General features: G+C 44.3%; 4 protein-coding genes and 2 long non-coding RNA genes across 7 annotated transcripts; 3 read left to right on the top strand and 3 right to left on the bottom strand.

Moving 5' to 3' along the window:
- The first annotated feature begins 2184 nt into the window (after positions 1-2184).
- LOC136356965 (uncharacterized) lies at positions 2185-10466 on the top strand. The gene is made up of 3 exons (XR_010742070.1): positions 2185-2421; positions 8681-8997; positions 9810-10466. It is a non-coding gene; the product is annotated as an uncharacterized lncRNA (long non-coding RNA).
- On the bottom strand, positions 2743-5946 carry LOC4341402 (receptor kinase-like protein Xa21). Its single transcript, XM_026026298.2, has 2 exons — positions 3358-5946; positions 2743-3263 (listed from the first exon to the last, which is right to left on the bottom strand). Exons 1-2 carry the CDS (start codon positions 5795-5797, stop codon positions 2911-2913), a joined length of 2793 nt encoding a protein of 930 aa, XP_025882083.1. The 5' UTR covers positions 5798-5946; the 3' UTR covers positions 2743-2910.
- LOC136356964 (putative receptor-like protein kinase At3g47110) lies at positions 6719-7907 on the bottom strand. The gene has a single exon (XM_066311688.1). The coding sequence runs from the start codon at positions 7455-7457 to the stop codon at positions 6786-6788; it is 672 nt and encodes a 223-aa protein (XP_066167785.1). The 5' UTR covers positions 7458-7907; the 3' UTR covers positions 6719-6785.
- Positions 10467-13750: 3284 nt separating the features above from the next.
- On the top strand, positions 13751-14838 carry LOC136356789 (uncharacterized). Of its 2 annotated transcripts, XR_010741782.1 has the most exons (4): positions 13751-14029; positions 14117-14188; positions 14318-14392; positions 14490-14838. It is a non-coding gene; the product is annotated as an uncharacterized lncRNA (long non-coding RNA). The 2 variants fall into 2 exon arrangements; XR_010741781.1 differs by lacking the exon at positions 14490-14838 and having other exon boundaries at positions 14318-14482.
- Positions 14560-18941, bottom strand: LOC107275653 (receptor kinase-like protein Xa21). The gene is made up of 2 exons (XM_026026432.2): positions 15287-18941; positions 14560-15179 (listed from the first exon to the last, which is right to left on the bottom strand). Exons 1-2 carry the CDS (start codon positions 18315-18317, stop codon positions 14830-14832), a joined length of 3381 nt encoding a protein of 1126 aa, XP_025882217.2. The 5' UTR covers positions 18318-18941; the 3' UTR covers positions 14560-14829.
- Positions 18942-22166: 3225 nt separating this feature from the next.
- On the top strand, positions 22167-23751 carry LOC4341399 (proline-rich receptor-like protein kinase PERK10). The gene is made up of 5 exons (XM_015786613.3): positions 22167-22445; positions 22774-22857; positions 22954-23031; positions 23147-23248; positions 23472-23751. The coding sequence occupies exons 1-4, from the start codon at positions 22238-22240 to the stop codon at positions 23221-23223; spliced, it is 447 nt and encodes a 148-aa protein (XP_015642099.1). The 5' UTR covers positions 22167-22237; the 3' UTR covers positions 23224-23248; positions 23472-23751.
- The last annotated feature ends 2245 nt before the right edge of the window (positions 23752-25996 follow it).

The raw sequence follows: 25996 nt of genomic DNA, 5'->3' as shown, positions 1-25996 counted from the left end.
CTATAGTTAACATTACAACCATACTTGCGATATTATGCTCTCTGTAAGATAATACGGAGATCAAACGAATGCTGATCATTTGTGCATCCGCTCCCTTTAGGTTATCTTTCCCTTCTTCGCATCGTAATAAATGCTATGTGATGAAATCTCTCCGTCAACCGCCATATGTAGTAGCCTTCAGTGGTGTACCTATGTACACTTTCCTGATTCACTGTACCTAGTACCTAGGGCAGATTATATAAGTCTAGCTAATTTATATCATTAGAATATCAATCTATAATAATTTTTATTATGGATTCGTTACCGATAGCCTACAGTTGTTGATGCCGTTCCAGCCCATTCCACCACAAACGACGTGGCTTTCTAGGCCTTACGGCAAATGGGCCCTTGGCTGCAGAAAGATGGTGATTTACTCGGAATAAGTTCACCCGAGGTCCCTCAACTTAACATCGAGATTTTTTTAAAGTCCCTTAACCACAAAACCAGAAATGTGTACCCCTCAATTATGTAAAACCGTTCAAAAACAGTCCCTAGGCAGTATAGACGTCCAGTTTCGCTGATGTGGCATCCTAGTCAGCAAAAAAAATAAAAATAATAATGTGGGACCCACGTGTAAGTGAGAAGGAAATAGTAAGGGCCCACTTGTCAGCATCATCCTCTTCCTTTCTCTTTGGGTGTGTTTGGATAATGGGAAATGGAGGGTGGGACTGAGATTGGGAAATGAATGAAGGGTTAGGATTAAATGAAAGAGAGAGAATGAATGGTTAGAATTTAAAGATGCCTTTTGATGGGTGGGAAATGATTTCCCCATCCCATTAGCCAAACGCTGCCTTTCTTCTTCTCTTTTCCTTTTCTTGCCGCAGAGGGGAGAGCTGCAGCAGTCGCCGCGGCGGCGGAGAGCGGAGTCGGCGGCTGCGAAGCAGGCAAGACGAGCAGCGGCGGGCAAGCGTGGCTGCGAGTGCCGACGGTGGACAAGCAGGTAGATGGAGCGTTGGAGAGCGAAGCAGGCGGCAGGCAGCGACGGGCGAGCGCGGCTACTAGCGGCGACGGCGGGCGAGCAGGCACGCGGAGCGGCGGAGAGCGGAGCCTGCAGCGGGCGGCGGCCGCAGCCACCTGCAGGCCGTAGCTCGAACCTTCCCTGCCCATTCTCCCGCTCGCCGCCGAGCCCTCTCCCGGTGCTCCCATCGGCGCACGCGACCACACCGGGACGCTGGGGAGCCTGCAGCTGCTGATGCTGAGCGGCCTGCAGCTGCTGATGTTCAGCGGCGTCGGGCTGCGTGGGCAGCTGGAGAAGCACGGCCTCCTCCCGTGTTGGACCAGCCCATGGTCGGGCAGGGCATGGTGGACAACCCCATGAATCCGGTTGGCTAGCTAGCTGCATGCAGCGTGCAAACTAATTAATGGGTGTTTCATTACGACAACGGCGGCGGCCGGAGGCAGACGAGGCAGCTGGGGACGGTGCCGCCGAAGGAGCGGACGCCGGAGGCGATGCGTCGGCTGGACAGACGCGCGTTCCGTGGCGGGTTCCGCGGCGCGTTCCGGAGGCAGGCGAAGCGGCAGCGAGCATCGACGGCCTGCCCATCCGCTTGCTCGTCGTCGAGCCCTCTCCCGGCGCTCCCATCGGCGCACGCGTCCACCCCGGCCGCTCTCCTCTGCATCCTCTGCCGGTGTCGCGCCGAGGAGGTGCGCGGCGCCGTGGAGGCGGCGTGGCTGGCGATAGCGAGTACGCCGTTCGCTTGCTAACCCGCCGTGGCTCCGGATGGGGAGAGGCGCGCGCCGGCTGCCGCTCCCGCCGTCGCGGGCGGTCGCGCCGGCCGCCTCCTCTCCCCCTTTCCCGCTTCTTCCCCGCGCGCCGCAGCGCCCGCTGCGCCGGCAACCGCGCCCGCTCCGCCGTCGGCCGCCATCTTCCCGCCTGCACGTGAGAGCTGAGAAGTTGAGAAGAGAAGAGAAAAAGAAAAAAAAAAAAGAGAGTTGTTGGGCCCACATCATTTTCTCTCACTGACATGTGGGCCCCACATATTTATTTAAATATTTTTGCTGACTAGGATGCCACATCATCAAAACTAGCCATGTGTACTGCCTTGGGACCAAATTAGACGGTTTTGTAAAGTTGAGGGGCGAAGATTTCTGGTTTTGCGGTTAAGGGAACTTAGAAAATCTCGCATCTCCGTGAACTTATTTCCTGATTTACTCCTGTGGTCCGCCCATCCACCCACCCGCGCACCCCGCCGGCGACAACGGCAATCGCCATGGCTCGTCGGCGAATCGCCGCCCATGGTGAAAGCGCGGCGACCGGTTACCGGCGCAGTGCCAGCCGAGTGCTGGGGTTGCCGAGGTCCAAGCGGCGGCAGAAGGCGGGCGGCGCTTGGGATTGGGAAGGAAGCGGGCCGTCGCGGCAACTAGGGCTTCCGCGGCTAGGAGGTACGTGCTCATTCACCCGTCTCTCTGATTGGTTTATTGTGGGATTTTGGGCTGGATTAGGCTGCGGGAGATCAATCTGTGTGCATCCCCTCTCCACCCTGCTCTTGATTGGGCGAATTTTGCCCTGGATTGGATTCACGCCTGATTTGGTACTAACTGACACCAAATCCACTTGGTTTGGTCTGATGCTAGTTCTGCAAATCGACTGAGCTCTGGTGGCTTGAACTGTGCTGGTAGAAATATTCAATTTGAAGAATTAAGAGGAATGTGGCGAATGCTAACACCACTAACTACATTGATTGGATTAGAAAACAACACAAAAGCTACAAATATGTTACATTATATTATTCTTCCATACATGAAATTGCCAAATCTTAATTTGCCTCATTTGAACACTAACTACATTGGATTAGAAAACAAAACAAAAGCTACAAATATGTTACATTACATTATTCTTCCATACATGAAATTGCCAAATCTTAATTTGCCTCATTTGACGCTCATGTTTGAGGCTGCATGCTTGATTCGAAGAATCATGTTAGAAACTTGCCCCATTTCTGGCCGCTCTCTAGGCAATGCCATTGAACATGAGAGGCCTATTTTAACCAATGGAATGACACACCTCTCCATTACATCGGCTACACTGACATCATCTTGTAGCATTGTGGGATCAACAACCTCGTGAATGCTATTGGACAATGCTGCATCAACAAATTCATGCAGGGTAGTGCCACCATTAAATTTTTCATCAATAGGACTACTACCTGTTACCATTTCTAAGAGAAGGATTCCGAAGCTGTAGACATCACCCTTGGTTGAGATATCTTTGCTCATGCCATACTCTGCATTTAGATTTACAGAAGTCATAAAATTAGAAACCAGACACCACGTGTATCATTAAACAGAATTATCAACTTAAAAATTAGCTTATCTCACCTGGTGGAATATATCCAATAGATCCTTTTAGACAAGCCAAGCTTGTTGATGTATATTGATGTGCGTTTGATCTAGTGTATACAAATCTTGCTAAGCCAAAGTCACTGACGTGTGCAACCATGTCACTATCCAACAGAATATTGCTTGGCTTCAAATCACAATGTACTAATGGCAATTCACACTGGTTATGAAGATAATCCAAAGCAAGTGCTACATCCAAGGCTATATTAATTCTTTGTCTTAAAGTCAGCACCTTTGTTTGACTAATATGTTCATGGGATTTTGGATGTAACCACATATCTAGGTTCCCATTTGGAAAATATGGGAACACTATAGCCTTGAAGTCTGCCCCAGTTGAATCCACAGAAGAGCATAGAGTAATAATTTTCACGAGATTTCGGTGGCGGACATTTTGTAGGGTTTCACACTCGGCAACAAAGCTCTTATTAGATCCATGGATATCAAGGTTAAAAATCTTGATGGCGATATGTTCTTCCTGAAGATGCAGATTGTCCTTTTCTTTGAAAGGAAGATGCAGATTGCCCTTATAAACTGTTCCAAATGATCCTGAGCCAAGTAAGTTAGTTGAAGAGAATCTATTTGTGGCCTTTAGAACATCTTCATACGTTATGTTCCTGTGCTCATTCAGCTGTTGTACATGTGGCTCTGCTTGCATTCTCTTCGTCCAAATATATTTTGCAAGGCATAACAAAGTGAAAGTGATAGCAACAATTGGTATTACTGTCGTTAGGACTAGAACCAATGACCTATGGTTCCTTTTCTTGTCAACCGATTTTGAACAAAGAGGCACACCTCTCATTGGAGTTTTTGTGCACAGATAATCATTTCCTTCAATTGATACCACACTAGCATTGGCAAAAATACCACTGGTTGGCACTGCTCCATCAAAATTATTGAATGATAAGTTGAGAACTTGCAAAGAATGTAACAACGTTAGAAACTGTGGAATTTCTCCTGATAAATTGTTATGAGATATATCCATCACCTTGATGCCTACCATGTTCACAAATGTTTGCGGAATGCTTCCTACAAAGAAATTGCTTTGCATCTCAAGATACTCTAGAACCACGCATTGACTAAGAGTGGATGGGATATCTCCAGACAATCTGTTGTATGAAATGATGAGCTTATTCAGACTGACAAGGTTGCCTACTTCATCTGATATGCTTCCGGACAAGTAATTGTATGACAAGTCTAACACTATTGAAAGTGAAGAAATTTTAAAGATCGTCTCTGGTATTGTTCCATCTAGTGAATTGTGAGCAAGGTTGAGTATTTCGAGTTGAGTACAATACCCTATACTCACAGGTATGCTTCCACTCAAGTTGTTCCAATCCAAATTTAGATTATTCAGCTGAACAAGTTTCCCAATGTCATCTGGGATTTGACCAGAGAGTCTGTTTCGAGCAAAGGACAGTTTGCCTAATTTGCGCAAATTTCCGATTGTTAGAGGTATTTTTTCTGACAATTGATTGTAATCCATGTACAATTCAGTGAGGCTCTTAAGATTGCCTATCTCTTGTGGTATAGGTCCGGAAATTTTATTATTTGTTAGCCACAATCTTTGGAGATCACTAGACAGATTGCCTACAGAACTTGGCAGATTTCCTTGAAGATTGTTCCCATCCAACATCAGCTTAGTCAATCTTGTGCAATTTGAAAGTGACGAGATAAAGCCCCAGTCGCCTGCTTCTAGCATGTTGTATGCCACGTCAAGGTCCTCCAAGTTTGTCAGTGATCCAAAGGATGGCATGATCCCAGTTAACTTGTTGTCAGCTAGGTATAGCATTTGTAGATGGGTTAAATTGAGAAGGGAAGTTGGGATTGAGCCCTTAAACTTATTTGCTGAAAGAATTAAGCCTTCAATGTTTGGGAGTGTATAGCCGATGTCTAGAGGTAATCTTCCGGTGAGTGAGTTATTTGCCGCCACCAGAGATGTCAGGGATGACATATTGAAGAGAGATGGTGGAACTGCTCCAGAAAAGTTGTTTAAATTCAAGTTCAATTCTTCTAGTGTTGGAATATGTCCTAAGCTCTCTGGTATGCTCCCATCTAAACAATTCTGTGAAAGACGAAGATAAAGTAGGGAGGAAAGGTTCCCAACAGAGGAAGGTATTGTTCCTGTGAGACAGTTTTCTCCTAAATCAAGATATTGAACTTGTGGAGACACGGTTTTAACAGGTGGTATAGAACCGGAAAAATTGTTCTGGTTGAGGTAAATGCTGATAAGTGACAACGTGTTGAGTAGAGCCTTTGGGAGTTCTCCACTGAGACTATTGCTATTGAGAATGAGTTGTTGCAAAGATGAACTATTTAACATGGGCTTTGGTACCCCTCCGGTGAGAGCATTGTTCCCAAGATTGACATTGTCGGTGATATGGGACCGGGAGTATCGAGACCAGAGGCTTGAGGCAGACATAATCGCCCACGTGGCCTGGCACCCTCGGGGACGTCGGGCCCGAGGGTGAGGTGTCCGCCCTCCTCCTGATTTCCCCGAGGGGGGTCGGGTGACTCCTGTCCCGGCCCCGAGGGCCGAGGCGCCCCGACCCCTTGTGGGTTTTTGCGTCACATATATGGGTTAGGTGAACACGGCAGGGCTCATCTAACCGCATTTATTGCGGTCTGGTCAAGCGTGTCACGCTGCATGCAGCGCAGTGCAGCGCGTTCCTTTATCCGGTCTGTGACCAGTCACAGACCGGTCAGATCACGGGTTAGGTGGCGACTGGCGGTCTGACGCACGCCTCGCCCCATCCCGTCAAGACGAGAGCCTCTAGGCACTCGTCTCTAGCCGGAGCTAGCGTGTTGCCTCTTAGAGATGGCACGTTACCCCCGGTCAGATATATACCAGGCTTCATCCCAACCATTACAGGCAAAATGTTACATGAAGAAGGGCGAACATGCACGTTGCTAAGCTGACGCGTGGTGGACAAAGATGACTGATCTGTGACCGGTCTGACACTGGTCGCGTCATCCACAGACAGCCATAATCCCACGTCGCACCTGTTTCCGGCGGAAGTGGGGGTAGGTATGGGCCGTCCCGTCAGAAGGGCACTCGGACAGCAACCGTACCGATCTCCGTCCATTTATGAAGAGAAGAACAGTCCAGTTTGGAAAGGGAGAGGTGCATGTGGTATCCCCTTGAGATATAAAAGGAGGATTTTGGAGGGCTGGAGGGGGGGCTGTTTGAGACTTTTGTAGCTGGTTCATACACAGATCCACCAAAACACAGGAGTAGGGTATTACGCTTCCCAGCGGCCCGAACCTGTATACATCGCCCGTGTCTCGCGTTTCTTCCTGGCTCGCGATCTTTCCACATACCGAGAGAGCTTGAGATTTCACCCTAAGCCCCCGGCCGAACTAGCAAAGGGGGGCCTGTGCGGTCTCCCGGTGAGGAGCCACGAGCTCCGTCAGACATATGTGAGCGTAAGGCTGCTACCCAAAGAGGGTGGTATGTCACCTGAAAGTCTGTTGTTAGCCAGGAAAAGTACACGCAGTTTAGGAAGGTCCCCAAAAGCAGAGGGGATTCTCCCTTGGAGCTTGTTGTTGGCAAGGAAAATTCTTTCAAGATGAACACATTGACTTAGACTTGGTGGAATCTCTCCTTGCAGGGAATTGCTCTGCAGATCTAGGATCTGAAGTTGTGAACATGAAGAGAGTTCTGATGGTATGTTACCTTCTAGGGAATTCCTGCTGAGGTTAAGGTTTCTGAGTTGGTTCAGGAGGCCGAGCTCAGACGGTATGCCACCATGGAAACTATTGTTTGATAGTTGCAGCCTTGTAAGAGAGGTGATGTTGGCAATACAAGGTGATATTGGGCCTATGATGCCTTCGGATGGGAGATCAATGGCGATAACACGGCGAGGAACTCTCATGCTGCATGTGACTCCATGCCAGTTGCAATGCTCCAAGGATGCGTTGCTCCATGAGGCTAGAACTACAGTTGGACCTGAGAGCTGCGACTTGAAGCAAAGGAGAGCGTGTCGATCTGTCTCAGTTTGGTCACTCATGGCTATTGGTAGGAAGCATAAGAAATCAAATAGATAAAGGCAACCAATAGAGACAACCCTCAAATAGGCCATTGCTGTTCTAAGCTCTAAAGCTGATCTAGTTTTTATTCAAGCTGGAACTGGAGATGCTTTTATCAGTTGCGTGAATTATTTAGAAAGCAGTTGGAGTAAATGCTTTTGATCAGCTGTACAAGTCGTCGTCTTCTCCCACCAATTCAATTGCCTGGAAGGTTAACAAGAGTCGATATTCCCTTTCACACATGCCATCCATTGAAGATTCATTATACAGATACACTGTGATATGCACTGGATAGTGCAATAGCAAGGGATGTGTGGTTTCAACCCCAAGGTCCTGTGTTCATTGTTTAATCCCCAGCACGCTTACAATTTCTTCTTAAAAAATAATTGGGAGCCGACAGAATTAGAATGTACTCCTTTTATGTTTTAAAATAACTTTCATAAGCCAATTCAAACTTTGGCTACTTGTACTACTCCCCTCGTTTCTAAATAGATGATTATTATTATTAAGCTGTCTGGATTGCCATTTGTGTGTTAGGTAGGAGCAAAACCACTCCGGATTGATTTAGGGGGTTATTCGTCCGGTTTAAAAAGTTTGGGATGTAATATGTATGGTTTTGTAGTTTAGGGGATATAATTCATACTGCTGCAATTATTTAGAGCGTAATTTAAACTTTTTTCCAAATTGAAATGATTATACTACGGTGCATGGAAAATTTATTTTTATGCTTAGGGTACCCACAATATCTATAGGCTCTCTGCAAGAGATCCATGTCAGCATATTTTTCTACATGGAAGATCTTAAATGAAGAGAGAGAGAGCAAAGCTATCTACTAACTTAGAGATAGTCAATAGAGAAAAACGAGGCAATACATGAGAGAGCTATAGATACCCATGTAGACTTACTATTGAGGTGGTTTACTATTAATCTAGTATATTGCTGAGATGCACATGTTTTATAGATAGCACCTTACTTTACCATTGCGGGTGCTCTTAGGACGCAATACACTTTACTAATATGACATCTTTTAAATATTTAAATATATTTTTTTCTGAAAAACCAAGTGTAATCAAAAGTATGTGACGAAATGTATTCAATGGTAGTGAGTTCAGACAAATTTGACAATTCAATACCCGTGAGTTCAGACATTGATAACGAGATGTCACCATTCTCCAATCTCCACCATGCACTGCATTGGCCCGGCCAACTATAACATTTGTCCGGCCAATGTTACATGATGTTATTTTCACGATCTGAACGCGTGTGGTTTCTACAGGAGACTTGTCTAGCCGCGTTGACAACTGACTCGTCTGATACGGCAAAGTTCCATCTATAACTCAGCTAGCCACTCATCAGCCGTCACTCACCCAGAGCAACAGACCGTAATGTCACTTATTAACGGCTGCGGCGCCGGCGGCGATCCGCCGCCTGCTCGTCGGGACACTGAGCATCCAGCCGCTGCTAGTGATTGCGGCTCTCCATCGGCAGCTCAGCCTCCAGTTGCCGCCGTCAGCTGTCCTGCCGCCGCTGCCATCAACAATCCTCCTCCTCCTCCGGCTGCACCATCCCATGACAGTGATCGTGCTCCACGGGGTAGGATAGCTGGAACCTACATGAACTTTTCATTAATTATTTCTTAAGTGAGATTTATGACTTTTGATATACGTATTAATTACTAGAATTTTGCAACTGTAGCGTATATCGTTTTGGACAACGACACGGTCTCCAAAACATAACTTTGACTTCTTGTTTCTATAAAAATATTTATTAAAAAGTGATATATGTATACTTTTATGAAAGTATTTTTCAAGACAAATATATTCATATACTCCCTCCATCTACTTTTGATAGTCATATTTCTAAATCTGAAAAATTTATTTTCGATAGGCATATTTCAATTAAACAACCTATTATCTTAATGGCTTTCTCGGATTTAATGCGTGACTCTCCATTCTTCCACACAAGATTGGCTCTATGCGCATCGAGAAATGTAAATATTAATGAATCACTTGTTTATGAGTAATGACTAGTAGCATGTTTAAATAGATGATAAGTAGAATTACTTATCCTTAGTCTGTGTATCAAGATGAAATATGACTATCAAAAATAGATGGAGGAAGTATTTTTTACATTTTCAAACTCAACAAGTACTATTTATAATTTATAATCCTAAAGTTTGACTTAAACATTATCCTAAACAACTTTCTTTACGAGTACGGAAGGATTACATGTCATTATTACTCCTGCAGCTTGTACGTAAATGTAACTGAATTTTTCTATTCCTCCTTCGAATGCTAGTACATCATTGTCTTCCCACGTATATATGGCTCCATATATTTCTTCTTCATTTGTTTGATTTCCCATTTAATAGTGAATTTATTTATCCTTCCTTGGTGCTGCATCAGGTATTCCACACACGCCTACTATTGACCCGATTCACAACCCTCCTGATCCTCGACATCCTCCCCCAGGTCCCCCAGGTCCCCCATGACAATCCCAACCCCGCCTCTGCGCGGTTGGGACAGAGAATAAAGACGTAGCCGGCGTCGTCGACCAGGGGCGGAAACAATTATGGGGCAGTAGGCCTTCAGCCTTATGCAGCGGCGGATCCAGAAAATAGAGTCATTGAGGTCACTACTCAAATATAGTGATGTCAATACATATAATTCTTGTTTCTAGAGTGTATTAGCAAAGAGATTAGCGAGAAGTTATTGGTGTCAGCTGAAATCAATGCTTACACTATGGATCCGCCACTGACCTTATGCCTGGTTCCATAATCCTTAATTGCTCGTTATAATCTTAAAAATACCATGTAATTTATGGAAATATTTAAACTCCTATCAGTTCAGCACTTGATGTGAAGATTTTCTAGCTCCGTCACTGATGAAGACAAAAGGTGACCTTCCACTTCCCACGTCGCGTCTGGTAGAAACCGTGGAAGAGGGATATGGAAGCGCCGGCCTATCCACTTCGTCCAAGATGAGGAAACTCCCGTGATTTATATGCCATATATGTAAACTTGGTCCGATTTATATATATGTGGACAGTAATGTTATTAATTACTTGTGACTTGGGTGTTGGAGAGGCCAACATGAATCTAGCTGGGGAATTCCTAACGGGGGCAGCTGCGCCCAAACTTGGTGATATTTTTCAGTGCATGTGAAACGAGAAAATTTATTAGCACATAATTAATTAAGTACTAATTATTAAAAAAAAATTGAAAAAATAGATTTATTTGATTTTTTAAAACAACTTCTATATAGAAACTTTTTTTTATAAAAACATATCATTTAATAGTTTGAAAAGTGTACTAACAAAAAAACAAGAAAGTTGAAATTTGGAGTTGAGAAAAAGAACTAGGCCTTAGTGTTAGTGACAAGCTTAACGCTAATGGCGTTTAGCCCAGGAAATAAAACATCAGCACCAAATGGTCGCTAATGCCTGCATTTTGTACTCTACCATACCTTTCTCCCTTTCTATTTGGTATAGAAGAGAGATCGATGGCGTGTCATCACCTTCCATTCTTCTATGTGGCGGATCCAGAATTCTGATAGAGGAGGGCTTAGGGCATGTACAAAGATAGAGTCGGATATGATCACTACGTTATCTAGAGACTAGTGTACGAAAACAGTTTAAGATAATATGATATCTAATCATTAATGTATTAAAATACTTTTTCTTAGAAAATTTGCTCTAATAAATGTTAAGAGTCGATTCTGAGCCGTTGTCATGCATAACAACCATACTCATTTCTCTTTCTTCCATGCCATTAAATTTACTTGCATGGCAATAGAGAGACCACTAATAAAGACCGTTGTACATGCCCTTATTTCACTACTGGAGAAATGATCTTTGTTGGGTCACTCAAAAATCACATTAGTCCCGATTTGAGTAAAAACTGGGACTAAAAATATATTTATTACCGATTTGAAAACACACATGCACATTTTTATCTTTAGTCCCGGTTGTTTATACCAACCAGGACCAAAGTTAAAAAAATCACGAAAATCCCTGCCTCGAGCCGCGCGCGCTGCCTCGTCCTTATCCCCTCCTCTTCTCCTCCTCCTCTCCTCTCATTTTCTCGATCTCCTCCACCTCCCCCTTTCTTCCCCTTCATCCCCCTTTGTCGACCCCCGATTTTGAAAATCAGAAATCTTATGTGTTCTTCAGTACCAATCCCTAAATCAGTAGTTAGTACACACATACATAACCGAATCATAATATATCACGAATGAATTCAGGCTAAGAGAGTTAAATGCTTACATTAGGGCCAGGCAGGCCAACATCTATCAGAGAACAACAGCGGAAGACAAAATAATATACAAGGGCCCGGTTGACATGCTACAAGCAGTCGACTGGGGAACGAGACCTAAAATGGAACCGCACTCCGATTATCTTGTTAGGTACGCAAGCGTACTAACAAGGGCTTCTCTTCAACACTCTGCTAAAAGATATATAGAGTAACAATGAGTACAAAAGTACTCAGCAAGCCACCACACAAAATGCCGTAATGTACAGGATAATACAAGGAGTGGCTATGGTTACTTTGCGTAAAGCTGAGTTTTCAAATATCAGTGCACAAACCTAAGACCTAGCATAAACTGATCAAGCTTTAACTCCATTGTTCATTAAACAACGACGGTTATGTCCACCTTCCATTGTGTTCCCAAGGATAGCTTCCTACCACTGGTCGTCATGGTTTTCTGGGGTCTACCCCTTCTCGCCTCTCGAGAAGTTGATCCACTAGTATAAAATCATCATGCAACATCCCACCCATTTAGTTTAAGGCCCTGTTTGGGGGAGCTTGTCCCATCTGCAGCTTTTCCCAAAAGCTGCTTCTGCTAGAAGCTGCCCCAAACAGTCCACAGCTTCTGAGAATATGTAGTTACTGATTCTGAAAAATGAACTAAGAAGCCAGAAGCTGGAGAAGCTGGATTTTAGAGCTTTTCCAGATTCTCAGAAGCTGGCTACCAAACAGCTGCTTCTCAGAATCTAAAGCTCCCCCAAACAGGCCCTAAGAATTTAGAGTCTAGCCAAGTGTAATACATGTCTCGGGGTTCAATATCCGCGAGCACGGCTATTCGAATAGATTTGGTTTACTCACACTGCAGTGGATGTACACTTTACCCGTACTCCGCTACTTTCCCAACACATGAGCCTACGTCCCAACGAATGAGACTTGCCACGGCAAAGCCTTTCAACAACCTCACTTTGACAGTAATTTCCTTGAAGCAGATTGAGAAGGATTCTTCAAATAATGAAATACATTATACCTCCAATCATCGGCTGCAATTGTAACGACTTCTATCTCAATATTTTTCGTCATCGGCTTGTATCCTGATGCCTCCTGAGCCAAATCATTAGCTTTAGCATTTTGCTCTCGAGAAACATGCTTCATTGTCACCAACCGAAAACTATCCATCAATTCCCGGCACTTCTTATTGTAGATCATCAACGTGTCATTCTTGCACTCATACTCTCCGGCTAATTGGCTAATGACCAACAAAGAATCGCCCATGATTTTAACAGTATCGGCTTCAACCTCTTTCAACAATTGTAATATTTTGAGAACTGATTCATACTAAGCCTGATTATTATTTACATAAGGTTTAATAGTATAGGCAAACTCAAAACTTGCCTCCCTAGGCGATATGATTACCAAACCGATACCATAACCATGAGTGCAAACCGATCCATAGAAAAACAATGTCCAAGGAACTATATCAACCAAGCCGATTTAGTCATTACGATGCTCAACAATAAAATTGGCTATAGCTTGCCCCTTGACTGCCTTAGATGATTCATTTTCTGAGATCAAATTATGTCAAGTCAAAAATCCACTTTCTAATTTTCCTCTTCAATATTAGAGTCGATAACATGTATTTGATAACATCGGCCTTGCAAACAAGTTTTAAGGAGCTTTGCGTATTCTGTCATGGTCAAAGTTTTAGGGCTCCTTTGAATCAAAGGATTTATGTAGGAATTTCATAGGATTCAAATCCTATAGGAAATTTTCCTATTTGGCCCTTTGATTCAAAAGATTGAAGTTTTTCAAATCCTATGAAATTCCTATGGAATGGCACATTGCATGTGGATTTTGGAGGAAATTTGGCAAGAGCTCCAACCTTTTGGAAAATTTCTTTTGAGTCTATCTCTCTCATCCGATTTCTGCGTTTTTCCTGCGCTTCAATCAAACGACCATTCCTGGATTTTCACTGTGTCTTGCAATACTCTGTTTTACACTTCAATTTCTGTTAGAATCATGTGTTTTTCCTATTTCTCTGTTTTTTCTACCATGCGATTCAAAGGGCCCTTAAGGATGGAGGAATGTCGTATTGTCCGTTTTGTCCTGTTTCTCTACTCCAACGCTGCTCCCTCGTCCCGTACATCGCCGCCCCTCCGTACAGGATGGCTAGGCTAGCGGACGGAAGAAGAAGACGACCGCGGCGGCTGATGAATCCTCCGCCGCCGGCAGCTCTTCCGGCTTCCGCATTCCGCTCCACTTCCGCCGACGCCCGCGGCTGGCTACCCTCTCCCCCTGGGGCCTCGCCCCCCGGATTTACCCCCCTTTCTCTGCAGCTCGCTATGGTGAGCCGGCGATGGTGAATTGCGAACAGGGACAACGGTGAGCCCCCAATCTCAATCCATGTATTCTCCCTGCCATGGAACTACCTGACCAAACTGTTCCTTGCTGCATTCTCCTCCTGCACAGGTGCCCACTAGGCCATGGTCGACACCGCGGATTTCGCGGCGAGGCATCCACACTTCTATTGGGATCGGATTTGTAAATCTTGATTATAAATGCTTTTATATATTCATGCATTGCGCCTTTGTCTATATATTTGGCATATACTGTATGCTCTCTCTAATCTGTCCAATTTTTTCCCTAATGTCCTTGAGCTCTGATTTACAGGCAACTATTTGTGGCACACCTGGATGCTTGTTGTCTCTGGTGCCTTCCTAATCTTCACTTCTCTTCTCTGCTACTGTACGTCCACTCTTCTCTCCTCTGTTGCAATGTCTTAACTTTTTTCTCCCAATTCCTCTCATCAGTTCACGAAAACGGCCTAGTTTTTTTTTCATAGAGATTAGACGATGAAGGAATAAGTCGCACAGAACAAACCATAAAAGGTTTCAACATTCAAAGAGTAGGGATGCCCGTGCTACCACCAAATCTTCCAATAATGTCGCTAACCATTCTGCATTCATAAAGAAATATCCACGTGATGTTATATTGGTGCATTGTTCTACGAGAAATTTTATAGTCCTTGAGAGGCACCAAGAGGTACCAAAATATTTAGTAGTACGGTACCGAGAGGTACCAAATTTTACATTAGAAAATATGTTACCTCCTGTACCTCTTCAAGGACTATGAAATCACTCTTCGTCTATACATGAAACAGGACCTGCCAGGTCTTAGCTTAATCAAGCATGCCTGTGTGAGGCTGCGTTCTTGATTTCAAGAATCATGGTAGAAACTTGTCCCATTTCCGGTCGTTCTTTTGGCAGTGGCATAGAACAAGATAGGCCTATTTTGATCAACGGAATGATACAATTCTCCATTACATCAGTTGCTTCCAGGTCATCTTGTAGCATTGTTGGATCAATTACCTTGCTGATATTGTTGGGAAATGCTCTGTCAACAAATTCATGCAGAGTTGTGCTTCCATTAAATATTTCATCAGTTGGGCTTCTCCCAGTAATAATTTCTAACAAAAGTATTCCAAAACTGTAGACATCACCCTTGGTTGAGATATCCTTGCTCATGCCATACTCTGCATCAGATTTACAGACGTTATAAAACTAGATGCTAGGCTCTGCTTTCATACAAGTATATAATAAAGAACAAATTAAGCCAAAAAGTTTAGAAGCTCATCTCTACCTGGCGGAATGTATCCGATTGATCCTTTTAGGCAAGGCAAACTTGTCGAGGTATCTTGATTGGCAGTCAATCTATTGCATATAAATCTTGCTAGGCCAAAGTCACTGACATATGCAACCATGTCGAGGTCCAAAAGAATATTGCTTGGCTTTAAGTCACAATGTATTAGTGGAGTTGCACACTGGTTATGAAGATAATCTAATGCAAACGCCACATCCAAGGCTATATTAACTCTTTGGCAAATATTTAGAGCCTTTCTTTGACTAAGTTCATGAGCCTTTGGATGTAGCCATGTGTCTAGGTTCCCATTTCGCATGTATTGGAACACCAGGGCTTTGAAGTCTGCCCCAGTGGCATCCACTGAAGAACATAAAGTCACTATTTTCACAAGATTTCGATGGCGGACATTTCTTAGTGTTTCACACTCTGCAATGAAGCTCTTATGTGCTCCATATGTACCAAGGTTAAAAATCTTGATAGCAACTTCGTCTTCCTGAAGCTCTAGATTACCCTTATAAACCATTGCAAATGATCCTGAGCCAATTAAGTTATCTGGAGAAAACATATTCGTCGCCTTGGCAATGTCCTCATATGTTATATTCTTCAACTTATGCTCATTACACTGTGGCAAATTTGGCTTCACCTGTATTCTCTTCCTCCAAAGAAATACAGCAAAGCTTAAACAAATGATAGCAATAGAAATAATTGGTATTACTATCACTAGGACTAGAACCAGAGACTTGTGTCTTCTTTTCCTGTGAACTTGTGTTGAGCAAAGAGGTATACCTTCTATTAATGTTCTTGCACACAAGCCATTATTACCTTCCATTGATACCACACTAGCATTACGAAAAATACCGTTTGCTGGAACTTCTCCATCAAAATTGTTGAATGATAAATTGAGATCATATAGTAAACTGAAGTTTCCAAGAAAATCTGGTATTTTTCCAGACATGTTGTTCCGTGAAATATCTAACTTCTGGATGCCTACCAAGTTCTCAAAAGAATTTGGTATGCTTCCTGCAAACAAGTTGCTTTGCATCTCAAGAGACTCCAGAACAACACACTGGCCGAGAGTGGATGGAATGTTGCCGGACAACCTGTTGTCTGAGATGCTAAGTTTTTTCAGATTAATGAGATTGCCAACTTCCTCTGGTATTCCTCCATATAAGTAGTTGTGTGACAGGTCCAACTCCTGGGAAAAGGAGGAAATTTTGAAGATCTGGTTTGGTATTCTCCCATCTAGTGAATTATGGGCAAGGTTGAGTATTTCCAGTTGAGTACAATGCTCTAGAGTCACAGGTATTCCTCCACTAAAGTTATTCCGATCCAACTTCAGGTCAGTTAGCTTAACAAGGTTGCCAATCGTATCAGGGATTTGACCTGATAATTTGTTTTGGGCAATGGCTAGAACAACCAAGTTGTGCAAATTTCCAATCGTTGGGGGTATATCACCCGTCAAAAGATTGTAATCCATGTACAACATTTCTAAGCTCTTTAGATTGCCTATCTCTGGTGGTATATTCCCAGAAATTTTGTTGTCTCTTATCCACAACCACTTGAGACTACTGGAAAGATTGCCAATGGAGTGGGGCAGTTTGCCTTTGAGATTGTTCCCATCTATCAATAGTTTAGTCAATTTGGAGCAATTTGATAGTGAAGAAATAAAGCTCCAGTCAGCTGCTTCCAGCTTGTTGTATGACAGCATAAGTTCCTTCAAATTTTTCAATGATCCAAAGAATGGAATGAGCCCAGTAAGACTATTATTGCGCATGTAAAGCAAACTCAGGTCGGAAGCATTCAGAAGAGTAGGTGGGATGAATCCTTTGAACCTATTATTGGACAGAACTAATGTTTCAATGTTTGGGAGTGTGTAACCTAAGTTTGATGGTAATTCCCCTATGAGTGAGTTGTTTGCCATGGTTAGAATTGTCAGGGATGACATGTTGAAGATAGATGATGGAACATGCCCAATTAAGTTGTTTGCATTCAAGTTCAGCAGATCTAGTTTTGGAATAAGACCTAAACTATCTGGGACGTTCCCGACTAAATTGTTCCGTGTAAGGCTCAGATCAAGTAAGGAGGAAAGATTTCCTAAGGAGGAAGGTATTGTTCCTGATAGTTTGTTACCGCCTAAGTAAAGATATTTTAAAGGGAGAGAAATGGCAGTAGCAGGTGGTATAGAACCAACAAAACTATTCTCGTCGAGGTAAATAGCAATAAGAGATGAGGAGTTGAACAAAGCCTTAGGGAGTTCTCCACTAAGGGTATTGCTTGTGAGGACAAGTACTTGAAGAGATGAACTGTTCACCAAGGACTCTGGGATGCTCCCTGTGAGATCATTGCTCCCAAGATCAACATATGTGAGTGAATGGCCACTTCCTAAAGATGGTGGTATGTCGCCGGTGAGCCTATTGCTGGCGAGAACAATTATTTGCATCTTTGGCAAGTTCCCAAAATCAGAAGGGATCATCCCCTTGAGCTTGTTCTTGCTGAGGTCAATATCTTTAAGATGATTGCATTGACTTAGGCTAGCTGGTATTTCACCTTGGATGAAATTGTTTGACAAATCTAGGATTTCAAGTTGGGAGCACGAAGAAAGTTCAGAAGGAATGTTACCTTCTAGAGCGTTCGTGCTGAGGTTGAGGGTGTTGAGTTGGCTGAGTAGGCCGAGCTCAGATGGTATGCTGCCATGGAAGCTATTGTTTGATAGTTGCAACCTTGTAAGGAAGGTGAGGTTGGCAATGCAGGGTGATATGAAGCCAGAGATGCCTTCTGATGCCAAGTCTATTGAAGCGACACGACGGGGAGATTGTGTACTGCAAGTAACACCATGCCAACTGCAGAACTCCAAGGATGCATTGCTCCATGAATCTAGTACTCCTGTTGGACCTGAGAGCTGGGACTTGAAGCAAAGGAGAGTTTGTCGATCATTTTCATGATCATCACTGGTAGCTAATGGTATACTGACAAAGATGGTGAACAGAGAAAGCCATACAATGCCTGAAGACAGGACACCCAAACAGGCCATTGCTTCTCTGTGGCTAAGTTTCTATGGAGATAAAAACTTGCTTTGCAATAGCTGCACTGTGATGCATAAATACTCTGTATTGCATCAGGTTTCTAGTAATCCATGACACTGTGGGGACTTGGATGATCCATGAATACACGCTTTTGTAGTTCACCTCAGGTCTGTTGGCTTCCATTCAACCCATGGACTATTTTACCTACCATTTATTATTTATTTCTGTACTGCTTAAATTACTTGGAGGTTTTCTTTCAAAAACAAGTTACTTGGGGCTCGTAGTCGTTGAAGCTTGTATAATATGAAGTGGCAATAGTTGCCAAGTAAGCCTTGCAATTGAGTTATTTACGTAGTTGGGGACTAAGGGGGTGTTCTGACTAGATATGTTCTCTTTGCAACTTGAATAGTTGCCAGTTGCTACCATGAACAATGGAGAAGTCAGACTATGCAGTCCGCAAATTATTATTATTTTTTCTTTTAGGAAGTAGTTAGCAACTACTACCTAGGATCAAATTATATTATTTCCAATTGTATGTTCATGTATGTCTTCTAACACTAGTATTGATAATGTAATAATAAATAAATTTTCTACTAATGCAATTAATAAATAGTAAAAAAATACATATTGCAAACTAAACTGATTTTGGTTGAACAATATAAGTTTTGGACATTTTGTTGGAATTGATGCAAAAGCTTCAGTCATGTAATGTGGTCATTAATGTTTAAGTCCTGCAGCCACCAATATTAGTGATGTTAGTGATTTGCTAGAAGTCACATTTATTTAGCGTGTGACTTGATAGAATAGTAGCAAGAGGTGTATGATTTTAACCCGAGGTCTTGTATTTAATCCCAACACATTTACAATTTCTTCTTAATAAATGTTTTTGTGTGTGTGTGTGTATGTTAAGAGGTGCCCTCGCAGCTAAGTAAATGTTGTGTCCATCAGTCCATGTGTAATGATGTGTATTACAGATGTGTTGTCTTCCGTGTAACTGAAAAGAGACAACGCAAAATTGAGTCGTCCATCCACGCTGGCCATATAGAAAATAGCCTTTTTCTGGTCATTATCACAATGAAACTACGTACTGATTTCATTATTCTGAACCTGTCTCTTTCTTTTACAAGCTTCACGGTTCAATACAGAGTGAGAAGTCTATCCACTGGGTTATTTTGACCAAGCCAAGAGCAAACAACTTGACCTCGTGCAGTCCTGCTAGGCTGCTAGTAAACCAAATATGGACACACGGCTTCATCCTTTCTGAGCAATGAATAAATAAAACACAACTTCAAAGATTGTGTGATCGATCTGGGTCTGGAGGCAGTGATTGACCGCTTCCTAATGTGATTTAATTTGTCTGGAAGTGCAAGTGTGCAACTAATACAATGCGGTTTGCAAATGCAAATTGCATTCGCTAGTAAAGAGCCATCAGTCCAACTCCTTTCGTCACTGCCAGTTTATTTATAATCACCATCAAAAATAATTTTGTTGCTGGTTCACGTTAAAAATTGACAGTGATACTACCTCTACCTGACCAATAGTGAAATCGGTTGAAGCTGGCCAATCAATTGCACGAGCCAAATCCCCCATATGGTCTCCTCCACTCCATTCTCTCCCTCTCCCGTGTTACTCCCTCTTTTCTGCCGCGGCTCCTCTCCCTCTATTATCTCTCTTGCATGGAAGCCACTGCCCAACTGGATTCTCTCCCTCCCACCCTTCCATGCATTCTCCTCCCCATGGTGACATAGGAGGATGATGTGGCGGTCTCAAGTTCGGAATGTTTAGAAAACCATAGAAACCCTCATAAGTATCATTTCCCTAATCGGAACTACAACACTACTCCCTCCATCCTAAAATATAGGACGTATGGCACCTCCTCGGCAGCCGTTTAAACGCATGCAAGCATTAAAGTTTTCCTCGTTCCCATACATATGCATACAAGCATTCAAGACTCACACTCCCGTTTACACGCATGCAATATTTGCTTATCAGTTTGGTTAGTTAAAAAGGCTTCTCTCTCTCTCCCAGCACAACTGCGCGTGAAGGTCGAGGGCTGCGCGTGAAGCGAAGCGTTGCACGTTGGACGAGCAAAACGGGTACGCATCCTTGGTCTCTGCGTTCAGGGCAGGTACGCCCTATATATTAGGATGGAGGGAGTAGCATTGTGGACCGCGGGGGTGCTGGGGGTGGGGGAGGGGGAGTGGGTGGGTTGGGGGGAGGCTGTTGGAACGAAATCCAATAGTTCTCTGTGTATGAGTTGAGCGAAATAGACTTGTGTGTATGAGATGAGCGAAATAGACTTATTGAACAACCTGCCGCTCAAAGGCATGGTTACTTGTTTATATAACAGGGTTTATGACATGGGGAATTACAAAGCTGGTTCTTAGTACGGCTCCGGGTAGCCTTGGCTAGTGGGCGATTGACAAGTGGCCCCCTCCTCGGGGCAGGGGGCTAATTCCTGAGGGGGCCGCCCTTGGTGGCCCATTATGTTGGTGGGTCAATAGAGCTTTGCGGATCCTAGCATCCTAGCAGATCTTGGCAAGGATGGGCCTAAGATTTCCAGGTCCTTGATTGCAACCCAACCACTCGAAGTCCTAGAACTAGGTGGTTGGTAGGTGGAAGTATTGAATGCTCCTTGTCTTGTTAAGCATTGATAGTTATTCGAAGCCTTTGGGTTTTCGGAGGGTGCCTAGCTTATCATCTTGAGGAGACATTGGTTCGTCCTTTCGGGCTGGAGCTAGCCCAATGTCACCGACGCGTAGGTTGGGGCTCCCTAGGTGGAGTGAGGTCACTCACTATGGGCTCCGGAGGATGCCCGGGGCCATCCCCCAATAGTGTTGGTTCCTAGAATCGGTAGTAATTCGTGTTCACCAACAAAAAAAGGAAATCCTTAACCGGCACTAATTCACGTCTACAAACCAAAAAAAAAAGATACCTGGGAGAGGCATCGATCTGCAGCTGTGGTGGTAGATCCAAGGAGAGAGGGGGGGGTGCCAATGCAGCATAAGGAGAGAGGGAGGGGGCCGCTGCTCACGGAGGAGAGGATGAGGGGACTACTACTTACTAGTGAGAAGAGGGAGAGAAGGAGAGAGCGATGGGTTGACACTTCAAGATTTTTTCCCTCACTCGGCTCGGCTTAGCCCCGTTGTCACTCGGCTCGTTTTTTTATCAGTTATTCCTAAAAACCAACACGAATAGTTATTTTACTATGTTAGTTTTTTTTAAAAAAAAACTAGAATAGAAGTATTTAGTGACGGTTCGACTAGCAATCCAGCGATATATAATGATGTGATATTATCAATACCCTTTTTTCTCTTGCCAGTGCGTGCACAAGTCCATGGGACAAAAAAAAAAAAACCCCTATTAGTGCCGGTTTTTACTAAACCGGTATTGGTAGGGTATCGTGGATAAGAGTTATGCGTATTGTGTATATGCAAGCATTTCTTTCTCTAAAATAAAGAATAATCTGAAAATATAGATGTGAACGCTCGTGATCCACCGCGTAACTAGTGGGGCTAATTTGTGAGATTGAATGACGCCATGAAATCTGAATTTATTGAGTTTTAGGCTGACGCACGAGCAAACCACTTGATAGTTGACCGCAGGACAGCACCTCCCCCGACAAACCATATCTTTTCACCACCGAGTTTCTGACTCTGAACTTTGAAAATTGGAAGTCTATGCCACATTTGTTTTCTCCAGGGAGTACTTTCTGACTCTGAGCTTGAAGTCTATGCCACATCACATTCCTGGTGTAAACGCACGCCACTCGTCTAGGTTCCATGGTGTGACGGTGTCATGGGAAACTGATCCGATGGAGATATATATATGAGAGTTATTAACGCATGTATAAATAGCCTTATAAGCAACTGATCAGTTATCTCGCGTGTGCTCCAGTACAGACTACAGTACAGCCAACCAAAAGAAAATGCAGAGTAAGATGGCACCCGTCGTCATCAGCGACGCCGTGGCGGCCACTCCGCCGGCGGCCGCTCCTGCCGGCGATCCTCCGGCCGTCACCCCTACGGCGGCGGCCGTCGCGCCTCCAGCCTCTCCAGGGTTAAGCATAGAACTGACCATCCACGCCGTGGTCCGTCCCCTACCACCCAGCAGCGAGTCAAAGCCTCCTCCTGCAGGTAACGGCTTTAATACGCTAGTACTCTCTCCGTTCCTAAATATTTGACGCGCCGTTGATTTTTTAAAACATGTTTAACATTTCGTATTATTTAAAAACTTTTTGTAAAATATGTAAAACTATATGTATACATAAAAGTATATATTTAACAATAAATCAAATGATAGGAAAAGAATTAATAATTATTTAAATTTTTTTGAATAAGATGAACGGTTAAATATGTTTAAAAAAGTTAATGGCATCAAATATTTAGGAACAGGGGAGTATATTTTAAGACGGAATGAATACTAATGATGCACTGCATAATTTGGTTCCGCTTTGGCTGCCAGTTACGCCATCCGATGATGATCCAAGCCGACATGGCCCTCGTGACCCAATACCTGATCCTAAAAACCCTCCTCCTAGTCATCGAGGTAACATATATACGCTTGTCTATGCTAGTATCTGTTACAACACTGTTTATTTTCTCTCATGTGTGATATATCGATCGGTTCTTGTTTGGCTGCCAGTTGCTCCGCAGTTTGGTCCTCATGACTCACCTGTTGACTCATTTCCTGATCCTAAACACCCTCCTCATCAGCCTCTGGGTAATTAATTAATTCGCGATTGCATACATCTGTGCCACAATTCGTGTGTGTACATGATGTGTTTAATTATTTGCATATTCATGTGTGATTGGTTCTGATCTTGTTTGGTTGCCAGTTGGTCCAGGGCCTCCAAGCCGTAATCCTGGTCAAGATCAACAGCATTCACCTGTGGACTCGTTTCCTGATCCTTAACACCCCCCTGCTCGTTCTTCTCAAGGTAAGGCCAGCAGGTTCGCTTGCAATATGTCACAATGAGTGTATGTACAATGTACCGTTTAATTGTTTTATTTTCAGTCATGTTATGATTAAGGGAGTAAGTGATTAACACGCGAAACTATTTATTGATCAAAATAATCCATTTATGTTGATTTATAAGTAGATTCGTGGGTTAGTTACCTGTATCCCTATGTATGACCGGTTCTTAATTAATTTGGGTCCAGGTTAATCTGCAAGGTCGCTCAAAGCTCTGAACATGAACCTGCTGCGGAACACACCACAACCAGTTTAATTTCCTGATTGTAATCTGTAAACAATGCTGGGTCTCGGCACCGGAGAAGAGATGCATCACCGGGAAGGAGGCAAGAAATGATTTATCTGGTGTCTATCGACGTGTAGTACATATGCAAGATCGATCGACCGAGCCCTCTTGCAGCGTTTTCATATTTGTTTTAGCTTCGGCTTGTAAACTGTAACTAATTTTATAACTTTTTGCTCAGTTTTGTCATCTGGTTTTAGGTTTTGTATAGGTAAGAATAGCAATGCAAATTAAACCCTTATCTTAAAATTAGTTTTTGTTGCTTCGGTCACATATGTTAGCCGCTGGAAAAAAAAAACGATCTTTCGAATTCCCGTTTTCTCATTTGCGTGCACCCTCCGCTCAAGATACCTGGAAAAAAAAAAGGGAGAGAGAACCACGATCAAAAAAAAAAAAATCAGAACCCCACAAAAAAAAAAAGAGAAGGAGATTTCACGTCTTGAGAAGAACTGGTGAACTTTCCCAAAAAAAAAAAATGTTAAATCCACAGCGCAGAAAGGAAACTCTATCCATAGTATGAGCAGGGCAACACCAACAGCAGCAGGAAAAAGGGACGAGCTGAGGAGAGGAACAGTGAAGTGGAGAGGAATCACCGGTGGCAGGGAATTTAACTATTTGTCACTTTAAGATTTGCCAATTATCAAAATGCTCCTCTTAGATTTGCACTTAATAATTTATCACTGGAGAGAGGTAATTTCTTAACTATTTGCCACTTTCACCTACGTGGCGTGCCACCGTATTGTGCCACCGTGGAAAGCAATGTGGATCCCACCCGTCAGCCTCTCTCCTCTCCTTCTTCTCTCTAGTGGTTGTCGCCCACCTCCCGCCGGCCCCACGCTGGCCACACACCATCGTCGGCCGCCGGCCCGTGCTCGCCCACTCCCCCCGCTGGCTCTAGGCCGTAGTCGACTGCCAGCCAGTGCTCGCCCGCTCGCCCCGCGGCCGCCGCCGCCACGCCCAATAGCTCAGACACCACTAGAGTCCGGCGACTCGACGCGACACGACTCTTCTCCGTCCTGGCGATGCTGCGGCACGGCCGCCGTGTGGAGGGACACGGCGACGCCCTCCCTCCTTGTCCGCGTCTCCGCCTTCTTCCTCATCGCCGACGCCGACTCTCTGGTCGGGCCACTGGCCGGCGAGGCGGCCATGTTGGCCGCCACAACCTACTCCGCCGCGGTGGTCGACTACGTCGTCGCCGAGCACCGACACCACCACCAGGCGTCGTCGCCGCCCGGGACATCGGACGCCACCACTGCCACCAGCGTACGAGTCACAGGCGGAGAGGCACTACCGCGAGACCTGCAAGAAGTTCACCGCCTTCGCCGTCCTCCTCGTGGACCTTCTACCTCGCGTGGTTGCTACGGCCGAACGACGCGCTGCCGCTGCAGCCGGCAGGGGACGACGGTGTGGGGCCAACGCGGGGCCGGCGGGAGGTCACGGCGACGATCGGAGGTAGATAAGAAGGAGAGGAGAGGGACTGATGGTGGGGTCCACGTTGCTTTTCACGCTGGCACGGTACGGTGGCACGCCACGTAGGCAAAAGTGGCAAATAGTTAAAAAATTATCTCTCTCCGGTGACAAATTATTAAGTGCAAACCTAAGAGGGGCATTTGGATAATTGGCAAACCTAAAAGTGGCAAATAGTTAAATTCCCCACCGGTGGCAGGTAGCTTGTCGGTTGGCTAGGCAACGACAGCGCACTGCTTCTCCCAGCAGCTTGGTACCTCGTACCTAGCTAGGTACTGGGTACTGGGGTACTAAGGGGCTGTTTGGTTGATGCCAATAAGTTGCCATATTTGTGGTTAAGTAAGTTTGACCATGTTAGATAGGTGTTTGGTTGGCTTCCATAAGTGTGGCAAGATTTCTCTTTTATAATATTGGTCTTAGATGTTAGTGACTCTAAAAGGTGTGGCATGATTTAATTTTGTTGGCTAAAGTGTGGCTTGGATTTTGATAGCCTCGCATTTGACAAGTTTGACAAAGAAAGTATGGCTAACCTAGGCAATATAGGCCGAGTTTAGTTCCAAACTTTCAACTTTTCCATCACATCAAAACTTTCATATATACACAAACTTCCAACTTTTCCATCACATCATTCCAATTTCAACAAAACTTTCAATTTTAGTGTGAACTAAACACACCTTAGTATGTGAACTAAACAGCTCCTAAGGCTTATAATTGCGGGTGCTAGCCGAGGATGATGAGCCGCACGATGTATCTGCACATAACGCGAGTGAGGCAATCGATGCTCTAGATTTGATCATTTTGACCTCTTGCTCCGTTAGATCTATCAAGAAAAAGGAAGGGCAAGAGGATCCTTGTACATCCCCATCACAGGAAGAACACCATATCGCGCCCCCACGGCCATCGAAACCTCGAGCGCTGCCACTGCCATCTCCGTGCCCATACAGCGGTGCAACTGCTTGTACC

The sequence above is a fragment of the Oryza sativa genome, chromosome 6 (assembly GCF_034140825.1).
Source record: "Oryza sativa Japonica Group chromosome 6, ASM3414082v1".
Classification (NCBI taxonomy): domain Eukaryota; kingdom Viridiplantae; phylum Streptophyta; class Magnoliopsida; order Poales; family Poaceae; genus Oryza; species Oryza sativa.
The sequence above is the reverse complement of the archived record's forward strand: the minus strand, read 5'-3'. Positions and strand labels throughout refer to the sequence as shown.

Excerpts from the sequence above, each read along its gene's own strand:
- LOC4341402 (XM_026026298.2), bottom strand. The coding sequence starts at position 5,797 with ATGTCTGCCTCAAGCCTCTGGTCTCGATACTCCCGGTCCCATATCACC. Across the intron at positions 3,264-3,357 it reads TATTGGATATATTCCACCAG|AGTATGGCATGAGCAAAGAT; the intron begins GTGAGATAAGCT and ends ATCTAAATGCAG.
- LOC136356964 (XM_066311688.1), bottom strand. The coding sequence starts at position 7,457 with ATGGCCTATTTGAGGGTTGTCTCTATTGGTTGCCTTTATCTATTTGAT.
- LOC107275653 (XM_026026432.2), bottom strand. The coding sequence starts at position 18,317 with ATGGCCTGTTTGGGTGTCCTGTCTTCAGGCATTGTATGGCTTTCTCTG. Across the intron at positions 15,180-15,286 it reads AATCGGATACATTCCGCCAG|AGTATGGCATGAGCAAGGAT; the intron begins GTAGAGATGAGC and ends AATCTGATGCAG.
- LOC4341399 (XM_015786613.3), top strand. The coding sequence starts at position 22,238 with ATGCAGAGTAAGATGGCACCCGTCGTCATCAGCGACGCCGTGGCGGCC. Across the intron at positions 22,446-22,773 it reads GTCAAAGCCTCCTCCTGCAG|TTACGCCATCCGATGATGAT; the intron begins GTAACGGCTTTA and ends TTTGGCTGCCAG. Across the intron at positions 23,032-23,146 it reads CCCTCCTCATCAGCCTCTGG|TTGGTCCAGGGCCTCCAAGC; the intron begins GTAATTAATTAA and ends TTTGGTTGCCAG.